This window comes from Neomonachus schauinslandi, chromosome 6 (assembly GCF_002201575.2).
Source record: "Neomonachus schauinslandi chromosome 6, ASM220157v2, whole genome shotgun sequence".
NCBI lineage: Eukaryota > Metazoa > Chordata > Mammalia > Carnivora > Phocidae > Neomonachus > Neomonachus schauinslandi.
Window position 1 is genome coordinate 47,047,075 of NC_058408.1, and position 26,039 is coordinate 47,073,113.

The 26,039-nt window shown below is 35.3% G+C and overlaps 1 protein-coding gene and 1 pseudogene across 1 annotated transcript; one reads left to right on the forward strand and one right to left on the reverse strand.

The window, feature by feature from the left end:
• Positions 1 to 2,813: 2,813 nt before the first annotated feature.
• Positions 2,814 to 23,388, reverse strand: LOC110573980 (complement factor H-related protein 2-like). The gene is made up of 5 exons (XM_021682595.1): positions 23,189 to 23,388; positions 20,125 to 20,319; positions 18,908 to 19,084; positions 4,115 to 4,297; positions 2,814 to 3,660 (listed from the first exon to the last, which is right to left on the reverse strand). The coding sequence occupies exons 1-5, from the start codon at positions 23,244 to 23,246 to the stop codon at positions 3,464 to 3,466; spliced, it is 810 nt and encodes a 269-aa protein (XP_021538270.1). The 5' UTR covers positions 23,247 to 23,388; the 3' UTR covers positions 2,814 to 3,463.
• Positions 8,044 to 8,485, forward strand: LOC110573981 (annotated as a pseudogene).
• Positions 23,389 to 26,039: the final 2,651 nt, after the last annotated feature.

The following is a 26,039-nucleotide window of genomic DNA, read 5'->3' on the forward strand; positions in this document are numbered from 1 at the left end:
ATTAAAGTTATACAGAGGTCCATTTATTATCTACTAAACAGGAAAGATAGTCAAAAGGTTGACAATATTCTCAGTTGACAAGGCCAAGAAAAAGTAGGCTCTCTAGAACATTACAGGATACCATACAACATCCCTGTGAAAAATAATATGAAATACCTAAGAAATTATCTCATGATCCATTAATTGCACTTTGAGCAGCATATCCTGACAATATGTCCACAAAGTGTATTCATCATATTATTTGTTATCTGTAATAGTAAAAATATCAGAATGGTCTGAGTGAGATACATTCTAAAATGAAAATAACAAGGGACAGATAAATGTGTAAAATAATCTCTATAAAAAAGAGATTAATAGGGCACCTGGGTGGCTTAGTCAGTTAAGTGACCAATTCTTGAGTTCAGCTCAGGTCATGATCTAAGTGTTGTGAGATGGAGCCCCGCGTTGGGCCCCACGCTGAGCATGGAGCCTGCTTAAGATTTTCTCTCGCTCTCTCTCTCTCTGCCCCTTGACATCTATTTGTGTGCTCTCTCTCCTTCTCCAAAGAACAAAGAAAGAAGAAAGGAAGAAAGGAAAAAGAAAGGAAGGAAGGAAGGAAGAAAAGAAAGAAAGAAAGAAAAGAAAGAAAGAAAGACGAAAGAAAAAGAAAGAAAGGAAAGAAAAAGAAAGAAAAAAAAGGAAAGAAAGATTAGTCTTTCTTTTCTGACACTGGGTAGGATGTCAGAAACTAATAAAATTATAACCTTATTCAATGAGGGAACAGATAGGAGAGAAGGAAGACTACTCTGCATAAAGACCCTTCTCATATCACTCTGCCTTATAAAACACGTAGATGTTTTCCATTGTTTAAAGTTAGATTAGAGAGGCACCTGGGTGGCTCAGTCGTTAAGTGTCTGCCTTCGGCTCAGGTCATGATCCCAGGGTCCTGGGATCCAGCCCCGCATCGGGCTCCCTGTTCGGCGGGAAGCCTGCTTCTCCCTCTCCCACTCTCCCTGCTCATGTTCCCTCTCTCCTGTGTCTCCCTCTGTCAAATAAATAAATAAAATCTTTAAAAAAAATAAAGTTAGATTAGAAAAGTAAGAAGGAGCAAAATCTAAAATTGAAAAAATTGAAAAAAAAACTAACGCAAATAATTGTAAAACTCTTAATTTGGTAAGAGAGCCAATCAGAGATAAGAATCATTTCAAGTTGCTTTTTAAGAAAGTACTTATACTCAGAGTCAAGCATCCTGGGACAAAATAAACACAAGACATTTTAACCTTCATCTGATAGTTTAACTGGTGATAGTAATGTTTGCATGACACTTTTGATATTGTTTTCATGGATATTGAAATATAAGAATATATAAGTAAAGAGAATAGGGGAAAATGTGTTAAAAAGGTTTTTTTTAACCCTATATTATTAAACTTGAATTGGAAAATCCAATAGGAACTAATGAATTTGAAATTTCATTTCTATTTCGAATTTCTGACAACTGAAAGACCCTGGAAATAAAGACACGTCAACAGTATTGAACACTCCCAACTACCATGAATAGTACAACTTGGATTCTAAGCACTGCTCTCCAATAAAAAGAATCAGAACTTCTTGGAAAGATATGTGATTATGGGTGTTGCACAGTGGAAATAGACAGTGAGCCTGGAATGTCATGTTGTGCTAAAAAGAAGAGAAATACTCAAAGACTAATGGGGATATAACAAAGCAATCAAGAGCCAGTTGCAAGGCACTCACTAGTCAAATGTGGGATCATTTGTGCTTCAAAGAATAATGATTATAATTGATTGTGAAAAACTGAGCAAATAAAAATTCATGAATCCAGGCTGATACCATGTTTAAAAAGTCTTTAAAGCGATCACAGAAGGTCACTGATACATCAAGTCCTTACTCCAAAAATTGGAAATAAAGGGCAAAAATAAAGATTTATCAAATCTTTTTAGGTGAAGGTTTAATTTAAACAGAGTTGATAAATTAACACTCATCCTTACACAAGAATGACAATAAGTGCAAAAAAACGATACGATTGATCTTAAAAATCACTATTTTGAAATAATTGATTATATACAAGTATCATAAATACATTCCACAAACATTAGGTGAAAGGTTTTGGAGAATAGTATATACACAAGCATTAACATTAACAGCAAACATAACTTGCCAATTCTAACAGTGTTCCTTTATATGTGAGAAAACTGGCTGTCACCAATGATTCACATTTAGATAAATTGACTCCATTGGTGACAGCCAGGTTTCTCATTCTAAGCAAGAATGCCACTTGATTTGATGCAATGCAAAGTTACAAGATATCACCTTAAAATATTTTTATCTTAATTATGTATATCTTGATTTTCATCTTAAAGTTGTGTTTTTGTAGAAATTTAAAATGTTTATAGTCAACTGATTTTAATTATGCTGTTCGAAATGTATGAACATAAAAATCATATATCAGACTCTTGTCATTGAATGTTTCCAAAGCCCTCCATACCAGCAAAATCATGAAAATGTTTTTAGATCTGGAGATAATCACCAGAGGTCTTTATAGTTCTTGATATGTTTTGTCTTACTTTTTACATATCTTTATTTTAAAATAACATATCCTATGGTTCAAAGGCGATACATATTAAAGATAGAAAAATTGGAGAATACAGGTAAGTGTAAAAGGAGCTAAAGAGCCACTCTTCCCTCTATTATCTCTAAATTCAATTATAGTTATTATAAATTTTTGTGCTTTCTGCCAGCTTTTATTCTATAAACATTTATTCAGTGTTCAAAGCATAGTGTGTGTGTGTGTGTGTGTGTGTGTGTATGTGTCTATACTTGATATTGGACTTTTGAAATCACTTTTAATGTAATAATAGTTATGCACCTAATTAGATTTGAATTCCTCTTTATGATTTGTTTGAATTATTATGTTTGCTAGATAGACATCTTATAGGAGATCATGCATTTCATCATTTTTTGGCATATATATCTATTGAGAGATAAATAAAAGTAAATGATAATTTCATTTATCTTATTAATAACATAGGTATGACACACTTAGGTTTCTATGTGTTTGTGAAGTGATATGATTTTGAAGATGGATGCAAGCATTTTTTTCCCCCATTTCCTCTGAAATGGAGGGCCTCAGGAAGCCTCAGGAGTTATGAAGAAACCTTTGAGAAAGTTAGGAGGATGGAAAGAAGCAGGCATGGAAGTGATCACAACTAATTTCTTGACACAGATATTTTATGAATAGGACACATAGCATTTTGGTTCACCAAGTTTTAATATGGTGCTTTTTAAGAAGTGATTCATTTGTCTCTCAGGTTATATCATCCACATTCTATTTAACACAAATTCTGATTTATGAATAAAAATGAGTTAAATAATAGTTGAAAAAATAACTGAGAAGAATTGGATTCATAATGAAAACTTGGGATAAACGTACATATTTTAATTTTAGGACTGCATCTTAACCATTGCTTTATACACAAGTGGGATACATCAGTTTCCCTTCCCAACAGCTTACTCGAAATGCATGACCTGGTGACTTTCTATGATATCCAGCTTTACATATAAATTCAATATTATCCCCTGTTTTAGAATAAAATTTTTTCACATGTCTCCATCGTAATTGTATGTTATGCTTTTCCATGATTTCTTCTGATACCACACATGCATCTGAAAGTACAAAATGAACATAAAACATTAAGTAGCATACAAATATTTGCCACAGAATTTCAGACTTTCAAGTAGATTATTCTACATTGGCCTAGCACTTCATTCTCAAACCTTGTTCCAAACCAACTCACTGAAAATCCATCATGTAGATTTAAGTCATTTTAAACAAAGGATGTAAAAATGAGGTACTGGGTTTAATGTATAATAATTAGATATTATAATCAAAATGCAAAATGTCCGCTATCACATGAAGAACTTTTATTAAAGAATCTTTTGTTGCTGTTATTGCTTGAACAAGAATTTTTCCAACTTGATTTCCTCATATATTAATATTTGGTAGTCAAGAATTCAACAGAATTGTTGTTTGTTAATCCATGAAAATTCTATAAATAGGAAAACATCATATTCCATACACAAATTTTCCCAGGATCTATGAGAATATGAAAATATTTACCCAAGCATTTTGGTGGTTTTGACCACTGTCCATTCCTACATATTATAGTCCTGTTTCCCTGAAGTGTGTAGAAGTCCTGGCATCGGTACTCAACTGATGATCCTGGAGCATAAGCTGGTAATGGGAATGAGGTAATGTCTCCATTGTCAATAGGCGGAGGGGAACCACATTTTCCTTTAGGGTCTAAAAAAACATTACTTGATTTATTGAAAGACCAAAGGAAAACACAGGCAAGCAATAAAGATATAGCACAGTCCTTCATATTAAGACATGTGATTTCTGCTAACATAAATGATTCATTGAAGAAATTTTAATCACATAAAATGAGAGTTACATTTTTGAGCCTTTCCTTTTACCCCACATGAAAGCACACATAAGGCATTAACAAATATGTCTGCTTTGCATTATTTCAGTATTAAAAAATGCTTTGCTTAGAGAATATATGCTGAACAGATGGATAGCTTAGACACAGAAATGTTGTTTTTATATACAACTTATTGTAGTATCTACTGGATCTCTCGTCATTTTTTTTTTTCATTATGTTCAGTTAGCCAACATAGAGCACATCATTAGTTTTTGATGTAGTGTTCAACGATTCATTAGTTGTGAACAACACCTGGTGCTCATTACCACACATGCCCTCCTTAATACCCATCCCCCAGTTACCCCAATCCCCCAACCCCCTCCCTTCTGAGACCCACAGTTTGGTTCCAGGAGTCCAGAGTCTCTCAGGGTTTGTCTCCCTCTCTGATTTCTTCCCATTCTGTTTTCCCTCCCCTCCCCTGTGGTTCCCCATGCTATTCCTTATGTTCCACATATGAGTGAAACCATATGATAACTGTCTTTCCCTGACTGACTTATTTCACTTAGCATAAACCCCTCCAGTTCCATCCATGTCGATGCAAGTGGTAGGATCTCTAGTCATTTTTTATTGATTTTCATTTTTATTACAAAATAAATATCCCCCCTTTCCTAAATTCAAAGAATTACGTTTGTATAAAGTGAAAGGCAACTGCTAGCTTCCTGTTCTGGACAAGATCTGGTCAAAACATTTCTGCTTCCAACATAAAAAGAGATTGTCCAGAGGCATTTCTTACAACACCTGAACTACTCCAGAGAAACACCATAGAAGAAACCTAAGACCACCCCTTTCTCCACCTTGATCAACAGAGGCCAGGTGAGGAGCCTAGACTTCTACCCACACTCCTAGAGAACAAGACACCACTCCCTTTTCCCGTGATGTTGGTGGTAGCCAAGTGGGAAGTCTGGACTGTACCTTCCATGGTAGTAATGATGGCCTAATAAATAAAACATTTCCAAAAAATGCAGAGTTTTGTTTATTTATTTTAGGATTTTATTTATTTATTTGACAGAGAGAGACACAGTGAGAGAGGGAACACAAGCGGGGGGAGTGGGAGAGGGAGAAGCAGGCTTCCCGCCAAGCAGGGAGCCTTACACAGGGCTCGATCTGAGGACCCTGGGATCATGACCTGAACCAAAGGCAGGCGCTTAACGACTGAGCCACCCAGGTGCCCCAAATGCAGAGCTTTAAAACATAATACTCAAACTGTCCGGAATATAATTGAAAATCATAGCACGGACCAGGAAAATCTCAAAAGAGAAAAGAAAATCAACAGAAGACCACACTGAGATGACACAGATATTGGAAACATTTGACAGTGGCTTTTAAAAATTCAGTGGGAAGTATAGAACTGAAAACTGTAACCATTTCTTTTTGAACTCACTGGATGGGCTCAATAATAGATTACAGACGCCAGAAGGATACATAAACTTGAATTTAGAGCAATACAAATCACTCACTTTGAAAATAGACTGAAAACAAGCAAACAAACAAACAAAAAGGGACAGAGCTTCAGGGACCTGTGGGAAGATAACAGAGTAGACACTCAGAAAAAGAAAGAGGAAGGGATTGGAAATGAAAAAAATATTTCAAAAAAGTGGCTGAAAATTTCCCAAATTGGTCATAAGACATAAATATGTATGCTAAAAAAGCTGAGAAATCTCCCAACGGGTTACACCCAAAGAAATTCATGCCAAGATACATCATAATCAAACTGCTGAAAACTATTAAGAAAAGGAAAAAAGTATCAAAAGCTAGATAGAAATTATGCAAACCAATGGGGGAGAAAGGACTCAAATATCAGTGGGGTGCTCATCTGTGACCATGGGGTCAGAAAGAACTGTCAACCCCAAATTCTACATGCAGTGACACTGTCTTGTAGGATTTAAGGGAGAAAGGAAGACATTCTGAGGCAAAGAAAACAGAATTTGTCTCCAGCAGACCTGTTCTTAAAGAATTTATAAAGGAATTCTCTAAGTAGAAAGGAAAAGATAACAGAAGAATTAAGACTTCAGGAACGAAGAAAAAAATGGAACTAATAAAAATAGGGTAATATAACAGACTCTCTTTTTCCTAGTTAGTTGGCTAAATTATGTTTGATGTTTGTACAACATTAAATCATTTGATATGATTTGATGTCTGAGCAAAACTATATCACATGCTAATTAATGTATGTGGAGGAAATACCTAAGAGCTTTAGGTTAAAAATGTGGGGAGAGTAAAAGGACCTAAATGGAAGCAAGGTTCCCACATTTCACTTGATGTGGTAAAATGTCAATCCTGGCAGGAGTAATAAGCTATATATGTGCATTTTCATACCTACAGAAACACTAATAAAACTACACAAAGAGATACACTCAAAAACAATATAAATATATCAAAATAAAATGATTTTTAAATGTTCAAAAAATCCACAGGGAAGGCAAAAAAACAGGAATGAGAAACAGAGGAAACACACATAAAACAAATAATAAATGGCTGATACAGTCCCTAATCTATCAATAATTACTTTAATTGTAAATGGTTTAAATACTTCAGTTAAAAGACTAAAAATGGGGCACCTGGGTGGCTCAGTCGATTAAGCATCTGCCTTCAGCTCAGGTCGTGATCCGAGGGTCCTGGGATCGAGCTCCGCATCGGGCTCCCTGCTCGGTGGGGAGCCTGCTTCTCCCTCTCCCACTCTCCCTGCTTGTGTTCCCTCTCTCGCTTGTCTCTCTCTCTCTGTCAAATAAATAAATAAAATCTTTAAAAAAAAAAAGACTAAAAATGGCAGGATGACATAAACAAGACCCAGCTATATGGCATCTATAAGAAACTCTCTTCAAACATGAAAACATAGGTGGGTTCAAAGTAAAAGACTGGAAAATATATATGCCAGGCAAAAGTTTATTTGAAATACTACAAAGGGTTAATATAATTACACTTTTGTTGATTCCCTTTATTTCCTGAACTCTAAATACTAGAGAGTTCTATGACGAAATACTCAGACTTTTTTTTTTTTTCCTGTATTCACTAGTCCCTGGGATAAACTCAGGTAGTAAGTAAGCTACCTTGAAATATAATCCACATGCTGAAGAAACCCAAATTTATATCACCTTCTATGATCACACCCCAGCTGCCTATTCCATGTTTCAAAGTGGAATTTCTTGGGTTGTCAAATGTATTTCTGGTAGCTTTAATACATTTGTTTCTCAGGAAATAACTCAGTGTCTAATGCTTATGACAGGGAATTTTCCATGATTCCAGCTGTTCTTTTAATCTGGCCAAATCTTTCATGAAACAAATATACTCCATTACTTAGTTCAGTCTGCCCCCCAAAAGTTGAATTTTAAGTACCATCATTTTATTTGTATTTTAAAAAATATTCCATAAAAGAGAAATGGCAGCTGATGGTGACAGTGGTTCAGATGAGACTGAGGACCAGAAAGGGAATATGGCCTCCCCAAAGTCACAGAGTAATAACTGGTAGAGCTGGACAAGAACCCAAGCCTGTAACTGAAGAAACCAGAGGTCTTTCTGTTATACTCTTGGGAAGCAGATGATCTTTGCAAATTATCTTGTGGGAAAAATGCCTAAAGTCAAAAGAAGCCAGGAAGCTCTCCCAGATGGTTGGGAGTTGATGGAGCCAACCCTGGATGAATTAAATCAAAAGATGAGAGAAGCTGAAACAGAACCTCATGAGGGAAAGAAGAAAGTGGAATCTCTGTGGTCTATCTTCAGGATCCACCACCAGAAAACCCACTATATTTCTGACCTCTTTTAGAAGCAGAAAGCCATAAGCAGAGAACGATATGAATATTGTATTAAAGAAGGCTATGATAAAATCAGATAAAAACCTGATCGCAAAATGGAAAAAGCAGGGGTATGAGAATTTATGCTGCTTGTGCTGCATTCAGACACGGACACCAATTTTGGGGAGGAACTGCATTTTCCGGGTCTCCAAAAGCAAGCAGGAAGTGGGCCGGATCATCGCCTGTACACACTGCAGCAGCTGGGGCTGCTCAGGCTGAGGACCTCAGGCCCTGACCCCTGCTTACCCTGAACTTTGGACTTCCCAGGTTTCTGCCTCTTGCGCCACCCTCTTTCCTGGGAGCGTAGCTCTTCTCACAGAGCGAAGCTCCCAGCCTGAGTTGGAGCATGGTCTCTACAGGTAAAGACTTTGGTGTTTATCAGTTGTGATTTGTAGAAATAAAACTTTAAACCTTTAAAAAAAATTCCATAAGTACTATTTCATGACATATTTATAGCAACATACTTTATCTTTAAAAATAAATAAAACTTGGGGGGAAATGAGATAAACTTCCTTCACACTGAGGTGGTTCTGTCCAGTTCCATTTAAACATATCACTTTGGGGTCACCTGAGTGGCTCAGTTGGGTAAACATTTGACTCTTGATTTCGGCTCAGGTCATGATCTCAGGGTTGTGAGATTGAGGCCCACATGGGGCTCCCTGCTCAGCAAGGGAGTCTGCTCTCTCCTTCTGCCCCCTTTCATGCTCTGTCTCTCACAAAACAAAAACAAAATCATATCACTTCTCCTTCACCAAACAAATCTAAAGGCTTGATGAGTTCATAATGTACTGTCTTACTAGAAGGATACCACCCAGGCATCTTATTTGGTAGAATAACATTTTCCACTATGGGTGGAGTCACACCAGAAACATCGATTAGAAAATAAATGTATATCCAATGTAATGATAATTTGAGTAGCCGTTCAGCAAATGGGATTCCAAGTCTATTTCTTTTTTTTTTTTTTTAAAGATTTTATTTATTTATTTGCGAGAGAGAGAAGGAGAGAGGGGAGGGTCAGAGGGAGAAGCAGACTCCCCGCCAAGCAGGGAGCCTGATGCGGGACTCGATCCAGGGACCCCGGAATCATGACCTGAGCCAAAGGCAGTTGCTTAACCAACTGAGCCACCCAGGCGCCCCCCAAGTCTATTTCAAGCAGGATTTAAAATCAATAATTAAGCCGTCATTTTAAAAAACTGCTAATTTTAATAAATTTACATGTAAGATTGAGGAAAAGGAGATAAAACAATATTTTTTATAAGATTTAAGTTTCTATACCTTAAATTTCTCTCCCATCCTTCACTAGAAGTTTGATAGACTTTTTTTTTTTTTGGTAGAGATCCATTAAAAATGAGAGTTTTTCTGGATATTTCCCTTTGGGTTTAATAACATAAATATTATAAATTATATAAACTTTAAATGAATTATAAACCACAAGAAAATTATTTTAATAAAGGCTGTAGCAACTGGTCTGGCTTTGCAGGGTTGAGAAGGTATACAAGCTTAATATTTCTGTCACAGGGAGAAGCAAGAAGTGTGAAGTAGGCACAACCACAAAAAGATCTGAGAAATCATCAGAATCCCTAAGATGGCTGACAGAAGGTATTCCTCAGCTGAAATCAATCACTAAAGGCGACAAAAGGTGAATGCTACTTCAAATGTAAAGGCAACACCTTAAAACTTCAAGAAACATAAAAAAATCAAGGAAACATGACACCACCAAAGGGACACAGTAATCTTCAACCCTAAAGATTGGAGATCTGCAATTTACCTGATAAAGAACTCAAAGCAGCTGTCTTAGAGATGCTTAGTGAGGCACAAGAAAACACGGAAAGACAATTCAATAAAATCGGGAAAACAATACACAAACAAAATGAGAAATTTAGCAAAGATATAGAAATCACAAAAAAGAACCAGACAAATTCTGCACTTGAAGAAATGAAATTGAAAATGCAATGGAGAGCATTGACAACAAAATAGATCAAGTGATTTTTTTTCTAATCTTTCACTTTGAGTGTAAATATGTTTTCATATTAGAAGTGAGTTTCTTGTAGACAGTACATAGTTGAGTCTTGTTTCTGTGTTCACCCTGCCATTCTCAGTCTTTTAACTGAAGTATTTAGACCATTTACATTTAAAGTAATTATTGCTGTGTTAAAGGCTGTGTCAGTCATTTTATTATTTGGGGGCTATATGTGTGTGCGTGTGTGTGCGTGTGTGTGTGTGTTCTCTGTTTTTAATTCCTGTTTCCTTTTCTTGCCTTCCCTGTAGGTCTCTTCAACATTTTAAAATAATTTTATTTTGATACATCTATATTGCTGAGTATACTTCTTGTATAAGTCTATTAGTGGTAGCTCTAGGTATTAAGATGTACATATATAGCTTAGCATTCCTTTCTGGTATTCACACATTACCACTTCAAGTAAAATATGGAGACTTTACTCCATTTGGGTCCATTTACTCTCCCCACATCTTAAACTTTGCATATAATGAATAGGTTCTTTCTGTTATCACTTATTGAGTTAGACACATTCAGTCACATTCAGCCAGAAACCAATCTAGCTATTTCTCCCAGTGAAAATTAAATATAGGTAATTAGTTGCAAAGGTATAGAAAGGTCTGCCAGGCCAAATGGGAAAATGAAGAAGCTGGAGGACATAAAGAGCAATAAGTATAATATCAAAAAGCAAAAGATTCTATTGCTTTCAAGATGGCACCTAAAACTTACACATGTTGCTCTGTTATTGGAAGGAGTTTTGCAGTTAGTTCTGGGTCTAGGGAAGAACGGGAACAAATAGCAGGACTTCCAAAAGTAGTATTCCCTCTGGATCACCCAATCTCCACTTGAATACATCTGTTTCTAACTACTGTTGGGAACTGCCACACTGGTAAAGCCAAAATGATCTTCCTTGTTTCTGATTTCTGACTACTCCTTCTATGGGTGAAACTCAATGAAAACCAACAAACAAAGAATAATAGGAAATGTAGTTTATATGCTTTAAATCTTAAGAAATTTGGATGTGGTGCTTGATGACATCAATGAAATAATCAGCGTAATCCACCACTGTCCATCACAATAACAGTAATGATAGCTCCACATAGCAAGATCAAATTTGCCTTCCTATAATGAAGATGTCTTTGTTCTCTTCCTATAAATGGGAGTCAGAACTTTCAAGTCATCCTATTGATATTTGGTGATGTTATTACCTTATTTTAGTCACAAGCCCACAGAGGTATTCTGTATCTTAAAAGCTAAATCATTTCTTTTCACAAAAGCATAAGGTCAAGCAAGAGAAAACAGCTAAAAATATGCAAATATATCTATAAGAATCAAAACAGAAGTATATTGTCATAGTCCTCATGTAAGTTATTGATCATTAGGCTGTGGTTGATATTATAAATCTTTTTCTACACCCCATTCACTATATGTTTCCTTCCTCTTCAGCCAGCATCCAAACTAGTCCAGGTCCTCTACCTGATGGGGTTAACCACACTTCTCCAAATTGTCGGAATCCACAGCAACCTTATATTTAGTAGTTTGCTGATGTCTTCTATTAACCTTTATTGATACACAGAGAAGTGCAAAAGGAGGAGCCTCAGAGAATTTTCTGCATTCAAATATAATTTCCCTGCTCTCATCAGGTAGTAGTAAACAATAACCCTTTGGCAATTCAGTTTAATATCCCAGCCTGTGTACACAATCCACTCGTATGCCTGTTAGTTCAATGACATGAGAGGCCCAAGATAACAACAGAGTTACCATCAACTTCCAGTAAAGGGAAATATTGATTTGGTCCTGGTGAAAGCATTTTATCTTATGACCTACCTTCTAAACTAGCAGCGTACAAACTTGTAAACCTGGAGAAAGAAAATTATTAGTGGTTAAGCATCTTAACAGATGTAGATAAAGTGATAATCCAATACAATTCAAGACAAATAGTCAAAAAAGAAAATACAATAAACAAAATTCTTGCAAACACAAAAAGAAGGAAATTTCTTTAAGCAAACAAAGCAGAGCTGTTGAGATACTATGCTGCCAATATGCTACAATCCCAATTTACTTGCAACAAAGTTAACAGTGGTGATATTATGATTTATAATAAATATATATTTAGTCCTTGTCCCCACATCTAGCACAGAGCTCCTAAAATGCTTGGAATTTCCTAAGTGATGAGTGTGATAAAGGTGTCTTTCGTTATGTTAATGAGGTGACTTCTAGAAAACTCCAAGGATAGGGTCTTCTTGCCAGAGAGGAACCAGCCCTATCTTTAGAGAGTTGGAACTTGCAGTCCCACCATCATGACCTCCAGAGAGGGGAGAGGGACTGGAGGTTGAATCAATTGCTGATGCCCAATGATTTAATCAACCATGCCTATGTAATGAAGCCTCCATAAAACCCAAAAGGACAGGGTTCTGAGAGCTTCCTGGGTGGTAAGCACATGGAGCTGCTGGGAGGGTAGTGAACTCAGAGAAGGCAAAGGAAGCTCCATGCCCCTTACCATATATCTTGCCCTGCGCATCTCTTTCATCTGGCTATTCCCAGTAATATCCTTTATAATAAACTAGTAATCTAGTAATCTAGTAAATAAAATGTTTTTGTTTGTTTGTTTTGTTTTGTTTTTTTAGTTCTGTGAGCTGCTCTACTAAATTAATTGAACCTGAGGAGAAGGTCCTAGGAACCTCTGATCTATAGCTATTTGGTTAGATGACACACTGAATTTTTGCAATTGTCTTGTGAAGGGGATAGAGGCAGTCTAGTAGGACTGAGCCCTTAATCTGTGGAATTATGCAATCTCCAGGTAAATAGTGTCAGAATTGAGTTGAATTGTAGGACACCCTCCTGGTGTCAGATAATTGTTTGGTGGTGTGGAAAAAACACACATCATAATAGGAAAGATCATCATACCAGTTGAATAGCAAATTTCAGTCAGGATTACAAATAGACATCTTCAGTGGGCCTAAAATAAAAGTCATATATGATAACTGAAAATTTTCAGTTTTACAACTTGGTTTTGCACAATTAAAATAAAGCTAGTTTTCTCCCCTCCCTTTATTTTGATAGGCCTTAAGGAATTGTTGGTAGTCAGGGACCTGGGCTGAAGCGAGTTTGCACAAACATCTGTGGGTCAAGCTTTCCATGCCTAAAACCGGACAAACAGCCACTGAACAAAGAATCCACCAAGGGACCTAAAGAAGATAAAAAAAAGTTGACAATAGACCATGTAAGGCTAAACAATGGCCCCAGATAACAGGAAGCTAGGACATAGCACTATGCCCACCAAGTCCATAGCGCCATAGTCTTATATAGAAAAGTTCTTAAACTGACCAATGGGACAACTGTTGGAGGAGGGGGTCACAAACTCTGCCCCTTGCCCAGGTAAAACCCGTAAAGACCCCTAGACAACATCATTGCCCCGGCTTAACTCCCCTAAACCCCTCCCGTGCCAGAGTCTTTCTTTCTGCCCAATAAAGCTCTTGCTTCTCACCCTCTATTTAGTTGCCTTGTCTGTGAGTCTCGTGCTTCAGGCGAGCTCTCTCCAATGAGAATCTGGTAAACATGGACGCAAGTAACAGTTTCCTTTCTATACACCATCCACTCCTGACAACTGATCTTGTCAGAGTAATCAAACTGTGCCACCTTTTAAAAGTATTATGATAGAACCCTACTTTGACTTGCTTCTTTTAATGTATTGGTATGTTATGTGAAATTATTAGGAATTATATACAAAATATCCTGTATATCTGAGAAGCAGCACAATAGGTAATTTCAGGACTTGTGTGATTCTGAGGAAAGAAATAATTTATTGGTGAAGTTCTAATCATATAAGGTGAGGATTGCAATATCTTGTAGCCCTTCCATTCATGCCACATTAAATCACACATACACTAGAAATAAATATTTCTGCTTTGCCATATTCCGGTATAAAAATGATGTTTGCAATGACTAATGATGGGCAGTTGCATAGTTAGCCATCATATAAAGTTCCCGTACCTTTTCTTTTTTAAAAATATTTTATTTATTTATTTGACAGAGAGCACAAGCAGGGGGAGTGGCAGAGGCAGAGGGAGAAGCAGACTCCATGATGAGCAGGGAGCCCAATGTGGGGCCCAATCCTAGGATGCTGGGATCATGACCTGAGCCAAAGGAAGCCACTTAACCAACTAGCCACCCAGGCACCCCTAAAGCTCCTGTACTCTTATACAACCTACTACAATGTCTCTTGGGACACTAGTCATTTAATTTTTTTTTGTTTTTAAAAATCAACTCCTTGCAAAAATTAAAGAAACAAATTTATAGAAGGTAAAAAGGGTATACTAACTTCCTGTTTCAGAAAGATGGAATCTAGAAGCATTTCTAACTCCCTCTGCTAAGTATAACACAAAAGTCTGACATATTATATAAAACAAACTTAAGGAAACTCTGAACAATGTAGAGAAGTCAGATTTGCTAGTGATATAGAAACAAAAGGAGCAACACAGCTGTGAATTGCTTGGGTTTCTTTTTACTTCTTGCATATCCCAGACATGTGATGAGAGAAACTTTCAACCTAGAGCCATAAAATTTACACCAAAAAAACAAAAAAAACAAAAAGCCCCCAAAAGAATAAAGAAAGAGAACGGTCTCTTTCTAGGCAAAAGCCAAGAAAAACAGCCTACAAAGACAGATGCTTTTTTTTTTTTTTAAATAATACCTAACTTATCCTAGAAAAACACCATAGAAACACTGCAGTCTGCCTATCAGGAAAGGCTAAGTGGGTAGATTAGATTTTCAACCTGCCCTACCAAACAAGGTGCTCCTTGCTCTTCCCATGATGTGAGCAGAGGCTCACTGCTTATGCTATACTTATGTCCACAGTTGCAGCAATAAATTACCTCTTCTCTCCCATGGTATCAGTGGAAGGCAAGTGCATAGTTGGAAATGCACCTTGCTTGGTAATAAGGTGGCACCCCAACCCCAGTCCAGGGAGATGTCAGCAAAGACAAGTGATAGGCCTTTACCATCCAGCACTAATAAGGCATTGCTTCCTTTACCTGCAAGAGTTGTATCAGTGGAGGCCTGATCAAATAGAAGGTTTAAATAAATTCCCAATTCTTATGACATTACACCCCAATGGTCCAGGATACAATTGGAAATTACTCATCACACCAAGATTCAGGAAAATCTCAAAAGAGAAAAGAAAATGAACAGATGCTAACTTCGAGATCACTCAGATTGTGGAACTCTTTGATATCTAATTTAAAGAACCAAATAAGAATTATACATTGAAAAATACAATAAGACAACATTTAAAAAACCCTCATTGGAAGGAGCTCAGTAATAAATTAGAGATGATGGAAGAATGAATCATTGATGTTGAAGATAGATGAATAGAAATGATCTAATCTAAAAATAAAATGTAAATGTACAAAATTAACAGACTGCAGGGACTTGTGGGAAAATAAATAAGACTGGCATTCCATAAAGGGGAAAGGGTATAGAGCTAAAAAAAATATTTAAAGAATTGTGGTCAAGAATTTCTCCAAATGCATGTAACATATAAATATACCTCTTCAGGAAACTGAAAGCTCTACTCCATGTCAAGATACATCATTATCAAATTGCTGAAAATTAAAGGAAAAGAAAAAAAATTCCTAAATGCAGCTAGAGAAAAATAATGCAGAACCAATAGGCAAACAATGATTCAAATGAGAGTGAACTACTCATCCAAAACTAAGGAAGCCAGGACAAGTGGCCCAATATTTTAAAAGTGGTGGAACAAAAGAATTACCAACCTCAAATTCTATATCCTTTAGGAATATAGGAAAATAAGATAGTCTCAGACAAAGGAAAACTGAATTTGTTGCCAGCAGAATTACCCTTAAAGTATGACTGAAGGTGAAGTCTCTAAGAAGAAAAGAAAATATAACAAAAAAGAGAATCAATGGACTTGAAGGTAGGTCAAAAAAGAAGCAGTAAGAAAAAAGAATGAAGAAAAATGAGCAGAATGAAATGATGAAAAAATGAACCACTATTCAAATTAATTGGTGAAACCTTCCCAAATTTGATAAAAGGTATTATCTTCACATCCAAGAATCTCAACAAACTCCAAGGAGAAAAAAACTCAGATGCAGAGGTCTATACTGAGATACATTAGAATCAAAGTATCAAATCCAAAGATAAAGAGATAATCTAGGAAGTAGCAAAGAAGAAGCCGCGCATCGCATATAAGAAGTCCTAATTAACATCAAGAGTCAATTTCTCCTTAGAAACCATGGAGGCCAGGAGGCAGTGATAAGAAATATTTAAAAGGGAAAAAAAAACTATCAAGCAACAATTTTATATTGGGCCATAATATCCTTCAAGATTGAAGGAGAAATGAAGACATCCTCCAATAAACAAAAAGTGAGGGAATTTGTTATAAGTAGACATGACCTATAAGAAATGCTGAAGGCTGAAGTATAAGGACATCAGACAGTAACTTGAAGCTAAATGAAGACATAGAGGACAATGGTAAAAGTCACTATAGGTACCATTAGGTAACTATAGGTAATAAAGGAAAATATAAAAGCCATTATTATTGTGTTTATGTTTTTAAATTATTTTTCTTATATGATTTAGAAGACAAATGCATGAAACAATAATTCTAAATCTATATTAATGGGAACACAATGACAAAGATATATTTTGTGACAATAACATATAAAGGGGAAGGAATGAAGATGTACAGGAGCAGATTTTTAGATGCTACTTCAGCTTGGCTGGTACTAATTCAAACTAGGTAATTGTAAATTTAAGATGTGATTTGTAATCCCTGGAGAAACCACTAAAATAAATCACTAAAGAATAGAAAGAAAGGCAAATGAGAAGGGAATCAGATTGGTTCACTACAAAAAAATCCATTAAACATTAAAAAAAGGCATTAATGGAAAACTGAGGACAAAAAGATATGAGACATACAGAAAATAATTAAAATGGCAGTGGTAAGAACTTCGTTATCAGTAATTACTTTAAATGAATTAAACTCTCCAATTAAAAAGCAAAAGTTTTGGAGAAAGAGGTCTAAAAATGTTTGGAATCATGTATATGCTGTCTACAAGAGACTTGCTTCTTTTTCCCCCAGCTTTATTGAGATGTAATTGACAAATAACATTACATAAGTTTAAGGCATTAAGATTCTTCTTGATTTTTTTTGTTTTCCGTTTATTTAAAAGTATGCTTGGCATACTGTAATATTCAGCCTGTATCAGACAGTTCAATTCTCTCCTTTTCTACATTGCAAATAACATAAACTGCAACTCCAGAAAAATGCTTCTTTTCTCCATTTTATTGTACCCCAGAACATGCCACATCTAGATGATGGTGATGTTTTTACTGGCACTCCTCCCTTCTTCTCTTCTTGGTCACTTCAGATTCATTTTCAAAATAGCATTCATAATGATCTTGTTTTAAATTCATTTTGTGTCATTTGCCTGCTGAAAATCTCCCAGAGGTTTCTAATTGCACATAGACTAAAGTCCAAAATATGTGGTATGGTTTATAACTTCTAAATTAATTCAACACTCTGCCTCATCATGAGCCAGCCACATTGGCCTCCTTGTTTTCTTTCATTGAGTCCAAGCCTTTTGATGCCTTCAGATGATTGATCTAACTCTTCTTCAGGTGCCATCCTTAAGGTTGGAGAAGATTCAAAAACTATCTCGTGAAATATGAACTCCTTCCAGTCACTTTATTATTATTATCTTTTATAATGTGCATGATTCATCATCTTTTTCTATTTTCTTCTTTGTAAAATTATTATTTTTACCATCAGTTTTCCACTTGACATTATAGTCTATGAATAAAGATACACTGACTCTTGTAGAGCACTAATCTCCAACAGTTGTGGTACCGCTTGGCATACACAAGTTCACAATACTGATTAGATGAATTAATAATGAGTGGGAAAATATGGAGGGCTAGAATAGACACTGTTCCCTTAGAGGCTTTGACTATGCTTTAGGAATCTTATTATTCCTGAGACCCTTATTCACATCTAGCAACTGCTTTGTTTCCATTAAAAGTATGAGAAACTCCAACTCAACTTCAGTTCCAATATATTCCTGTTTTTGATGTGGTTTTTTATGAAGGAGTTTTCCATGTTCTAAATTATACCCTGGAAATCTGAATTTCAGAAATACAAAGTTCTAACAATGTGGAAATTATCAATACGTTTGTGCTAGTCTTTAAATGAGATCAATTTAGCACTTGCCAAAAAAGATAAGTGCCAAGTAGCTATGTTTCCTAGCAATAAGATCTTGCACATGCAGTATTTTAACAATTACACTATGTAAAATTTAATTTATCCTCATGCTGTGTCAACTGATTTTGTCTAATTTCACTCTAAACATTAAATTTGTGTTACTAAAACATGCAAGGATCTTTCAAAGATTTTCATTGTGTTCTTGACTAGTGTTTTCTAATATTGCCTACATTTAACTCATGTAAGGGGACAAAATGATTTTCTAGTGATTATCCAGACTTTCATACCTACTTAGACACAATTGGAACCCTAAACCTAAAAGGGGGATAATCACAACAACAGCAATGCTGCATATCTTTCCTGCTGCTAAGTCTTTATAAAATAGAAAAGAATACAGGATCTCAAAGGACAGTATTTTACTTACCTCGCTGACTGCATTTAGGAGGAGTGGACCAGCCACTTTCTGTGCACTGGATGCTGCTCTGATTGTATAGAACGCTGTAGCCCGTATCACAGACAATTTGTACGGTGTCACCTTCCTGGTGTGTCTGTCCTGAAGATGCTGAATGACCATTTTCCACCCAAGGGAAAAAGCACTGCCCTAAAACCCGAAAAGATGACAAATACAAATCTTGCAAGGAAGAGTAGTACATTTTGCAAACTTCAAAAGAGAAATCAAGCGCAAAAAATTCGATTCTTAAAAATTAGTTCATGCAAGTTAAAAAGAAAAAAACATGTAATGTCATCAATCACCACATGCATATATAAAACTTTTTACATTTGTAAAATTCCTCTAGATATCAGAAAAATTAGTTTTTATTTCTCATTTGATTGTCTAAATTGATTTTTGAAGGAAGAGATGACTTTTCTCTCCTTTGCCTTTGTTACTTTTCTATTTCATGACACTGTTTTCTTCTCTGCTTTTTCTCTGTACTCATTGAGAGGGTAAGACAAATATAATTTTAAAAAACAAAGATATAATCAGTAAAAAACACAAAATTAAGGAAAATAGCTTAAAAATGCTTCTTGAATATTTGAAGGAACAGCACATTTTGAATCAGATATTACACATACAAATAAACTCTTTTTTAAGATTTTTCATTTTATTTTTTTAAAGATTTTATTTATATATTTGACAGAAAGCAAGAGAGCACAAGCAGGGGGAGCAGCAGGCAGAGCGAGAGGGAGAAGCAGGCTCCCTGCTGAGCAGGGAGCCCAATGCAGGACTCGATCCCAGGACCCTGGGATCATGACCTGAGCTGAAGGCAGTTGCTTAACCAACTGAGCCACCCAGACGCCCCACAAATAAACTCTCTTGAGACAATCTACATTCATACAATTACCAAATGAGTGTGTTTGAATTAAATAGTAGCAGTTAACAGTATTGACCATTAATATTTAAAATGAAAAGATCTAGATATTCCACAAAAGTTTGTACTTGTTTTTTTTTTTTTTCTGATTTGTTTCCACAAACAGCTTCTTACAAAAGAGGAATGACTATCTTGCCTTTGCTGGATCCTCCAGTCCCCAACTCTGTGATTGTCTAAACTCTGTGAGCCCCCCTGACATCCCCCTCATCCCCATCTGCCTCACTGAATGCACTGAATAATTCATCCAGATAATGACCAGGTATTTACTCACTGATACAGTTTGGTGTTGGTGACCATCCTTCCTCTGTGCAGATTATTTGAGTCCAGAGTGATTGTGAAGGAGACACAAAGCTGTGATCACAGGAGTAGTAGAAATATTTTCCTATAGCAACAGGGAAGCTTTGTTTATATGTGTCTTCATCATATATGTTTCCATGTTTTATTTCTGGAAAATCACAAGTTCCTCCTTAAGAAAAAAACAGTATCATACATGAATAATTATATTTTATTTTAATAATCATATTGATGAATTTATTATTCTATTTAAGTTAATTGTTCCACTTAGGTTTGTGATTCAAGAACTGGGACAATCTATAACTAAGAGTATAAAGGTATTTGAGACATTTGTGATGTTTAAGTTCTTCAGAAGTATTTCCAAGATTAAAATGTAAACACTGAGGAAAGAATAAAAGTGGTTCTATCCAGTAGGCTTCTCAGATCTAAGAAATTCACTTGGGATGGGTTGGTCAGATTATTTATGGTTCTCTATTCACTTTCTGTGTCTCTTCTTTCTGTGTCTTCTACAGATCTCCCCTCAGAAATCTTGGCCCTTTCCATCCCTCTTCTCCTACTCTAGACAACACATTACATAGGATATATGAACATATACACATATGAAACTATAATTGTAGAACAGGTGGCTTAAATATCTGAAATTTATTTTCTTGTAATTCTAGAAGCTAGAAGTCAGAGATCAGGTGTCAGCAGGAATGGTTTCTTCTGTGGCATCTGTCCTTGGCTTGTAGATGGCCTCTTCTCCCTGAGTCTTCCCTTTATGTGTCTCTGTCCTAATTTCTTCCTCATACAGGGACACCAGGTTTATTGGGTTAGGATCCACCCTAATGACCTTGTTTTAACTTAATTTCCTTTCTAAAGACCCTATTTCTGTATGCAGTCACACTCTTTGGTCCTGGGAGTTAGGATTTCAGCATGTGTATTTGCAGGAACGCAATTCAACCCATGCTAATAAACACACAAAGATGTCTTCTGTATGCAAAACAGTGTGCTTCCACCAAGTGAGTTCATTTCTCCTTTGAGAAACATTGGTGCAACCCAAACTTACAGGGCATTCATCTCAAAGGCTGCTTTCAGAAAGAATTCACTGAGGAAGGATAGTTTCAAACTAGATGGGATGTTTTGTTGTCTTGTTATTATTGTTGCTAGTAAAGGGAATTACCTGGATATAGTCTTAAAGAGCATATAAAACTCTGTGTACAGCAAATTACCAAAATGAATTTTAGTAAATTCAGGAGTAAGGCACTGTGATTTATATTCTATTCAAAAATGGTGCAATGAAGTATCTTAAAGCACTTTAGAGATTTCATTTATAATAATTTGGAAATGAGAGTTTTTGATTTTAAAAGAAAGAGCCTTTAAAAAGATATCATAATGAAGAATTTATAAAGACATTAAGAAAGGAGAAAAATGTAATTGTATAAATAAAAACCTTAAAGATTTTACACATGCAGCAAAAAGCTATTAGAACTAGTACACAAAAATAAATTGCTCTCTAAAGTTTAAAAATCTACCAATTATATTTGTTATGTCATGAGATATAATTTTTAATATACAAGGACTGAATTCAGAGACATAATCTAAAAAATATATTACTCGAAAGGTGAAAACAAATCAGTGAGCAATGTGCTACAGCTAATGCTCTGAAAATTATTTATTTACTCAATATTTACCAGTGGACTCAGAAATGTAAATTAAAATTTATTGTTTTGATGCAAATTTTGTTGAAATATTAAATTGATCATAATTGCTTGTAACAGCTTTAGTTTTGTTAAAGATTTATTTATTTATTTATTTAGTTAGTTATTATTTATTTAAGAGAGAGAGTGAAAGCAGAGGGAGGGGGCGGGGGAGAGGAAGAGAAGCAGACTCCTTGCTGAGCCCAGAGCCAAACATGGGGCTTGATCCCAGGACCCTGAGATCATGACCTCAGCTGAAACAAAGAGTTGGAGGCTCAACCAACCGAGCCACCCAGGTGCCCCTCGTAACAGCTTTATTAAGGTATAATTGAAATACGGTAAACTGCATATATTTGAAATGTCTGATTTAATAAGTTTCTTTGTGTGAGTGAATTGAGAAAGCAGTTTTCACAAAATAAAACATCAATTACTTTATTTAACTAAACTACTAGCTTAGGACAAATACATATTATGTACTATAAAGATAGATATTTTTATGTTTTAAGTAGTTTTAGTTAAGTGATATGTATATAAATGTATACTTAAAAAATTATATACCCACATATTATAAATAACAACACAGACTTTACACTATTTCAAATCCAAAACATTTTTTAAAGATTTTATTTATTTATTTGAAAGAGAGAGAGTGAGAGAGAGAGGATGAGCAGAGAAAGGGGGAGAAGCAGACTCCCCTGCTGAGCAGGGAGCCCAATGAGGGGCTTGATCTCAGGACCTTGGGATCATGACCAGAGCCAAAGGCAGTCGCTAAACCAACTGAGCCTCCTAGGTGCCCCTACAAATCCAAAATATTTTAGAATGACTTTATCTCAACCAAAAAGCATCCTCTTGCATTAATAGAAATTACTATTAAGTGTTGATCATTACTGATTAATTCAGATTTTTAAGTGACTCTCAATAGTTAAAAAATATGACAAATATTCTACTTCTGCTAAACTTAAGAAGTTTTGACATACAAAGTCATAAAACCATCACCATATACAAGATTATGTAGATATCCATTTCTTGCATTAAAAATAAGAAACCTCCATATATTTTGAGGTCAGAATCCCACTTTTCTTGTGACATATTTCCTAAAGTTGTGTGAGCATACTCACACATCTCCATAATCAGCATTGTGTGTCCTGTCAAATTTAGGAAATAGAAAACAGAATTTATTTTATTTTCCCGTTAGATAAACACAAGATAATTTTCCTTTATAAAGTTATGCTCCATTATGGTATCACAATACAGACTATTTTTACTAGTAAATTCATTAAAAAATATAGATACATGAAAGTAGATATGATATGAAGTTACGTTTAAGAGAGAAGGTAAGTGTTCAGATCTGTTTCAACTTACCTTGTCCATGAGCACAGGAAACCCACAAGATGAAAATAATACTGATTAGTAACAGCATGTTAGTTATTCCAATGCTATATTAATACAAATATTCCAGTTGTGCTGTTTGGGGTTGTAAATCTGGTTATTAGCGGTTATCAAGTGTGATCCTGAATTTAAGTGCACTACCATGAAGCTCGTTAATTGTGGTTGCTCAGTAAATATCAAAGTTCAAAGAACTTTGCAAAATCCCTCAATTCCTATTGGTTAATTGTTTCACAATGATTTCTTGAATTCATTCCCTGATACATACTGTACAGCTTTCTTTACGGACAATAACAGGCTGGCTCCAAAAGTGATGTAAAACACTAAGTTAAACACCCATTGAAAATCAATACAGCTCTTTCTCAACCAGGTGAATCATACGCAAACAACTGAATCCCTGTCATTATATTTTTCTCTTGTCCTTTACTTACCTTCATTACTTCATTACTTAAGGGTTTATGAAAACCAATGTGTATATTTGGACCCCATTCCATTATCTGTATTTTCTTATGCCTAGGGAAACACTGCTTTACTTTTTTTTATTATTATGTTATGTTAATCACCATACATTACATCGTTAGTTTTTGATGTAGTGTTCCATGATTCATTGTTTGCATATAACACCCTGTGCTCCACGCAGAACGTGCCCTCTTTAATACCCATCACCAGGCTAACCCATCCTCCCACTCCCCTCCCCTCTAAAACCCTCAGTTTGTTTTCCAGAGTCCATAGTCTTTCATGGTTCATCTCCCCCTCCGATTGCTTTACTTTTAAATTCACATTAGGTTATAGTACTAAGTACAAGAGCTTCAGCATATTCTTGCACTGAAATATTTTTCAACTAATGTGCTTTGAGGCACCTTTTCTTTTAGGGTACAATATATTCAGATGCATGCAATGATTTCCCTTTTCATGTAGGAACATAGCTCAAATGTCCTCACAGCTGTCCTTTCACTGATTTATTAATTTTATTCTTTATTTTTTAGCTATACATGTATATTTACATATATGTAGCCAACTATATTTGTCATCTTCTAAAATACAATTACTTAAGAATTGTTTTCAAGCAGATAATGAATATGGAAAATATTATTATAAAGGTGGAGAAAATAAATCAGTCACTAATGTCATAGAGTTAATGCATTTAAATTTATTTCCTTACTATAACTACATAGTTCTAAAATATTAAATAATTTAGTAATATAATAATTAATACTTCCAGAATAGCAAAAGAGCTTGTATTAAAGTAACAGATATAAGCTTAACATGAATTATAAAAATGAACTGCTTGAGTGAGTAAATGCAAGCAGAAAATGGATAGTGTCCAATCTTTGAAAGAATGGAATTAAACTGTGAGGTCCATATTTATCCATTTTATGAATTTAGAACACACCCACATCTATTTGGTGCATGGATGATAAGCTCAGGCAGAAAGCAGGAGTCTCACTTGTGGGACAATTTAGAGATCTGGGTATGCAGCTGGGAGAACCTCTGCCAAGTGAGAAGAGAAATGTATGCAGCCCCATCAGGGAAATCCCCAATAATCTCCATATTTCCTCTTAAATTATTTCCTAATCTATATGAGCCTGCAAACTCAAAGCAGCCCAGTGGGGAGAAATTGCTGCAAGGCTGAAAACTTTAAAAAATTCAAGTAGTACCTAGTGTGGAAGAAAACAAGTTTGGAGTTCAAGACCAGCACAGTTTATTAAATTCCTCACATTTTACCACCCAGACAGATATGTCTTAGGAGTAAATACTATGTCCCAGGAGCTGACTAAGGGCTATATCCTTGTATTAAGGCAACACTGAAATAGACCAACCTTAAAAAAAAAAAAAAAAACTTAAAATGAAGACCTCACAGAATTATAGTATTCCACCAGGAACATAACTTCTGTTTTATATTCTTTTATGAGATAGTCAGCTAAATATGGCCATAAGAGGAGACAGGGGATAGGTTTAGGAAAAAAACAAAGTTTATTATACTCACAAGTCCTAGAGACAGAGGCAGAAATAGGAATGAGGGGAAGGTTGAGGGGCCAGATAGAAGAGGTATGGCTCTGGTTGGTTAGTTTGCAGATCAAAGACAGGCTTCTGGCTGGGCTCTTTGCTATCTCTAAGATTTAGTAGTCTCTCCTCAGCCAGAAGGTTTTGTAAGATATCAAACCATCATAATATATGGAAAATGAAAAATATTTACAACAGAACTTTTATTAGAAGAAGAATCTATATTATTCAGAGGCAAATGCCAGAATCTATAAATCTCTACAATGTGCTGTTGGTGATGTTTAGTGTAGAATAAAACTTACTGGACATGCAAAGAAGCAGAAAATATGAGCCACAGTCAGAGGAAAAGAGCTATCAAAAGAAACAGACCTAAAGATAAATAGTATGCTAAAATAAATAAGATAAACATAACTTTTCAATGATTATGAAATACAAGTTAAAGAATCTAAAGAAAAGTTATATATACATATAATTGTTTAAGAGTTGTCAAGTTTCAGAATAGAGGTATATCTAAGTTTCTAAAAAAATACCAAATGTGAATCCAAGAATTAAAATTATAATATTCATGAAAACTGGAGAAAAATAATAACAGAATGAGAAATGAATAAGAAGAAATAAATGGACTTAAAGATAGGTTAATAAAAATTATCAGAAATAAATATCTTAAAAATAAGAATAGAAAATTAAAGACTCAATGACCTGTGGGGTAGTATCATGTGATCAAACAAGAAGAAAGAGAAAGTTTAAGGCAGAAGACCAATTTGAAAAATTATAGATAGCAATCTTCCAAATGTTATTAGAGACATGAAGCCACAGAACCAAG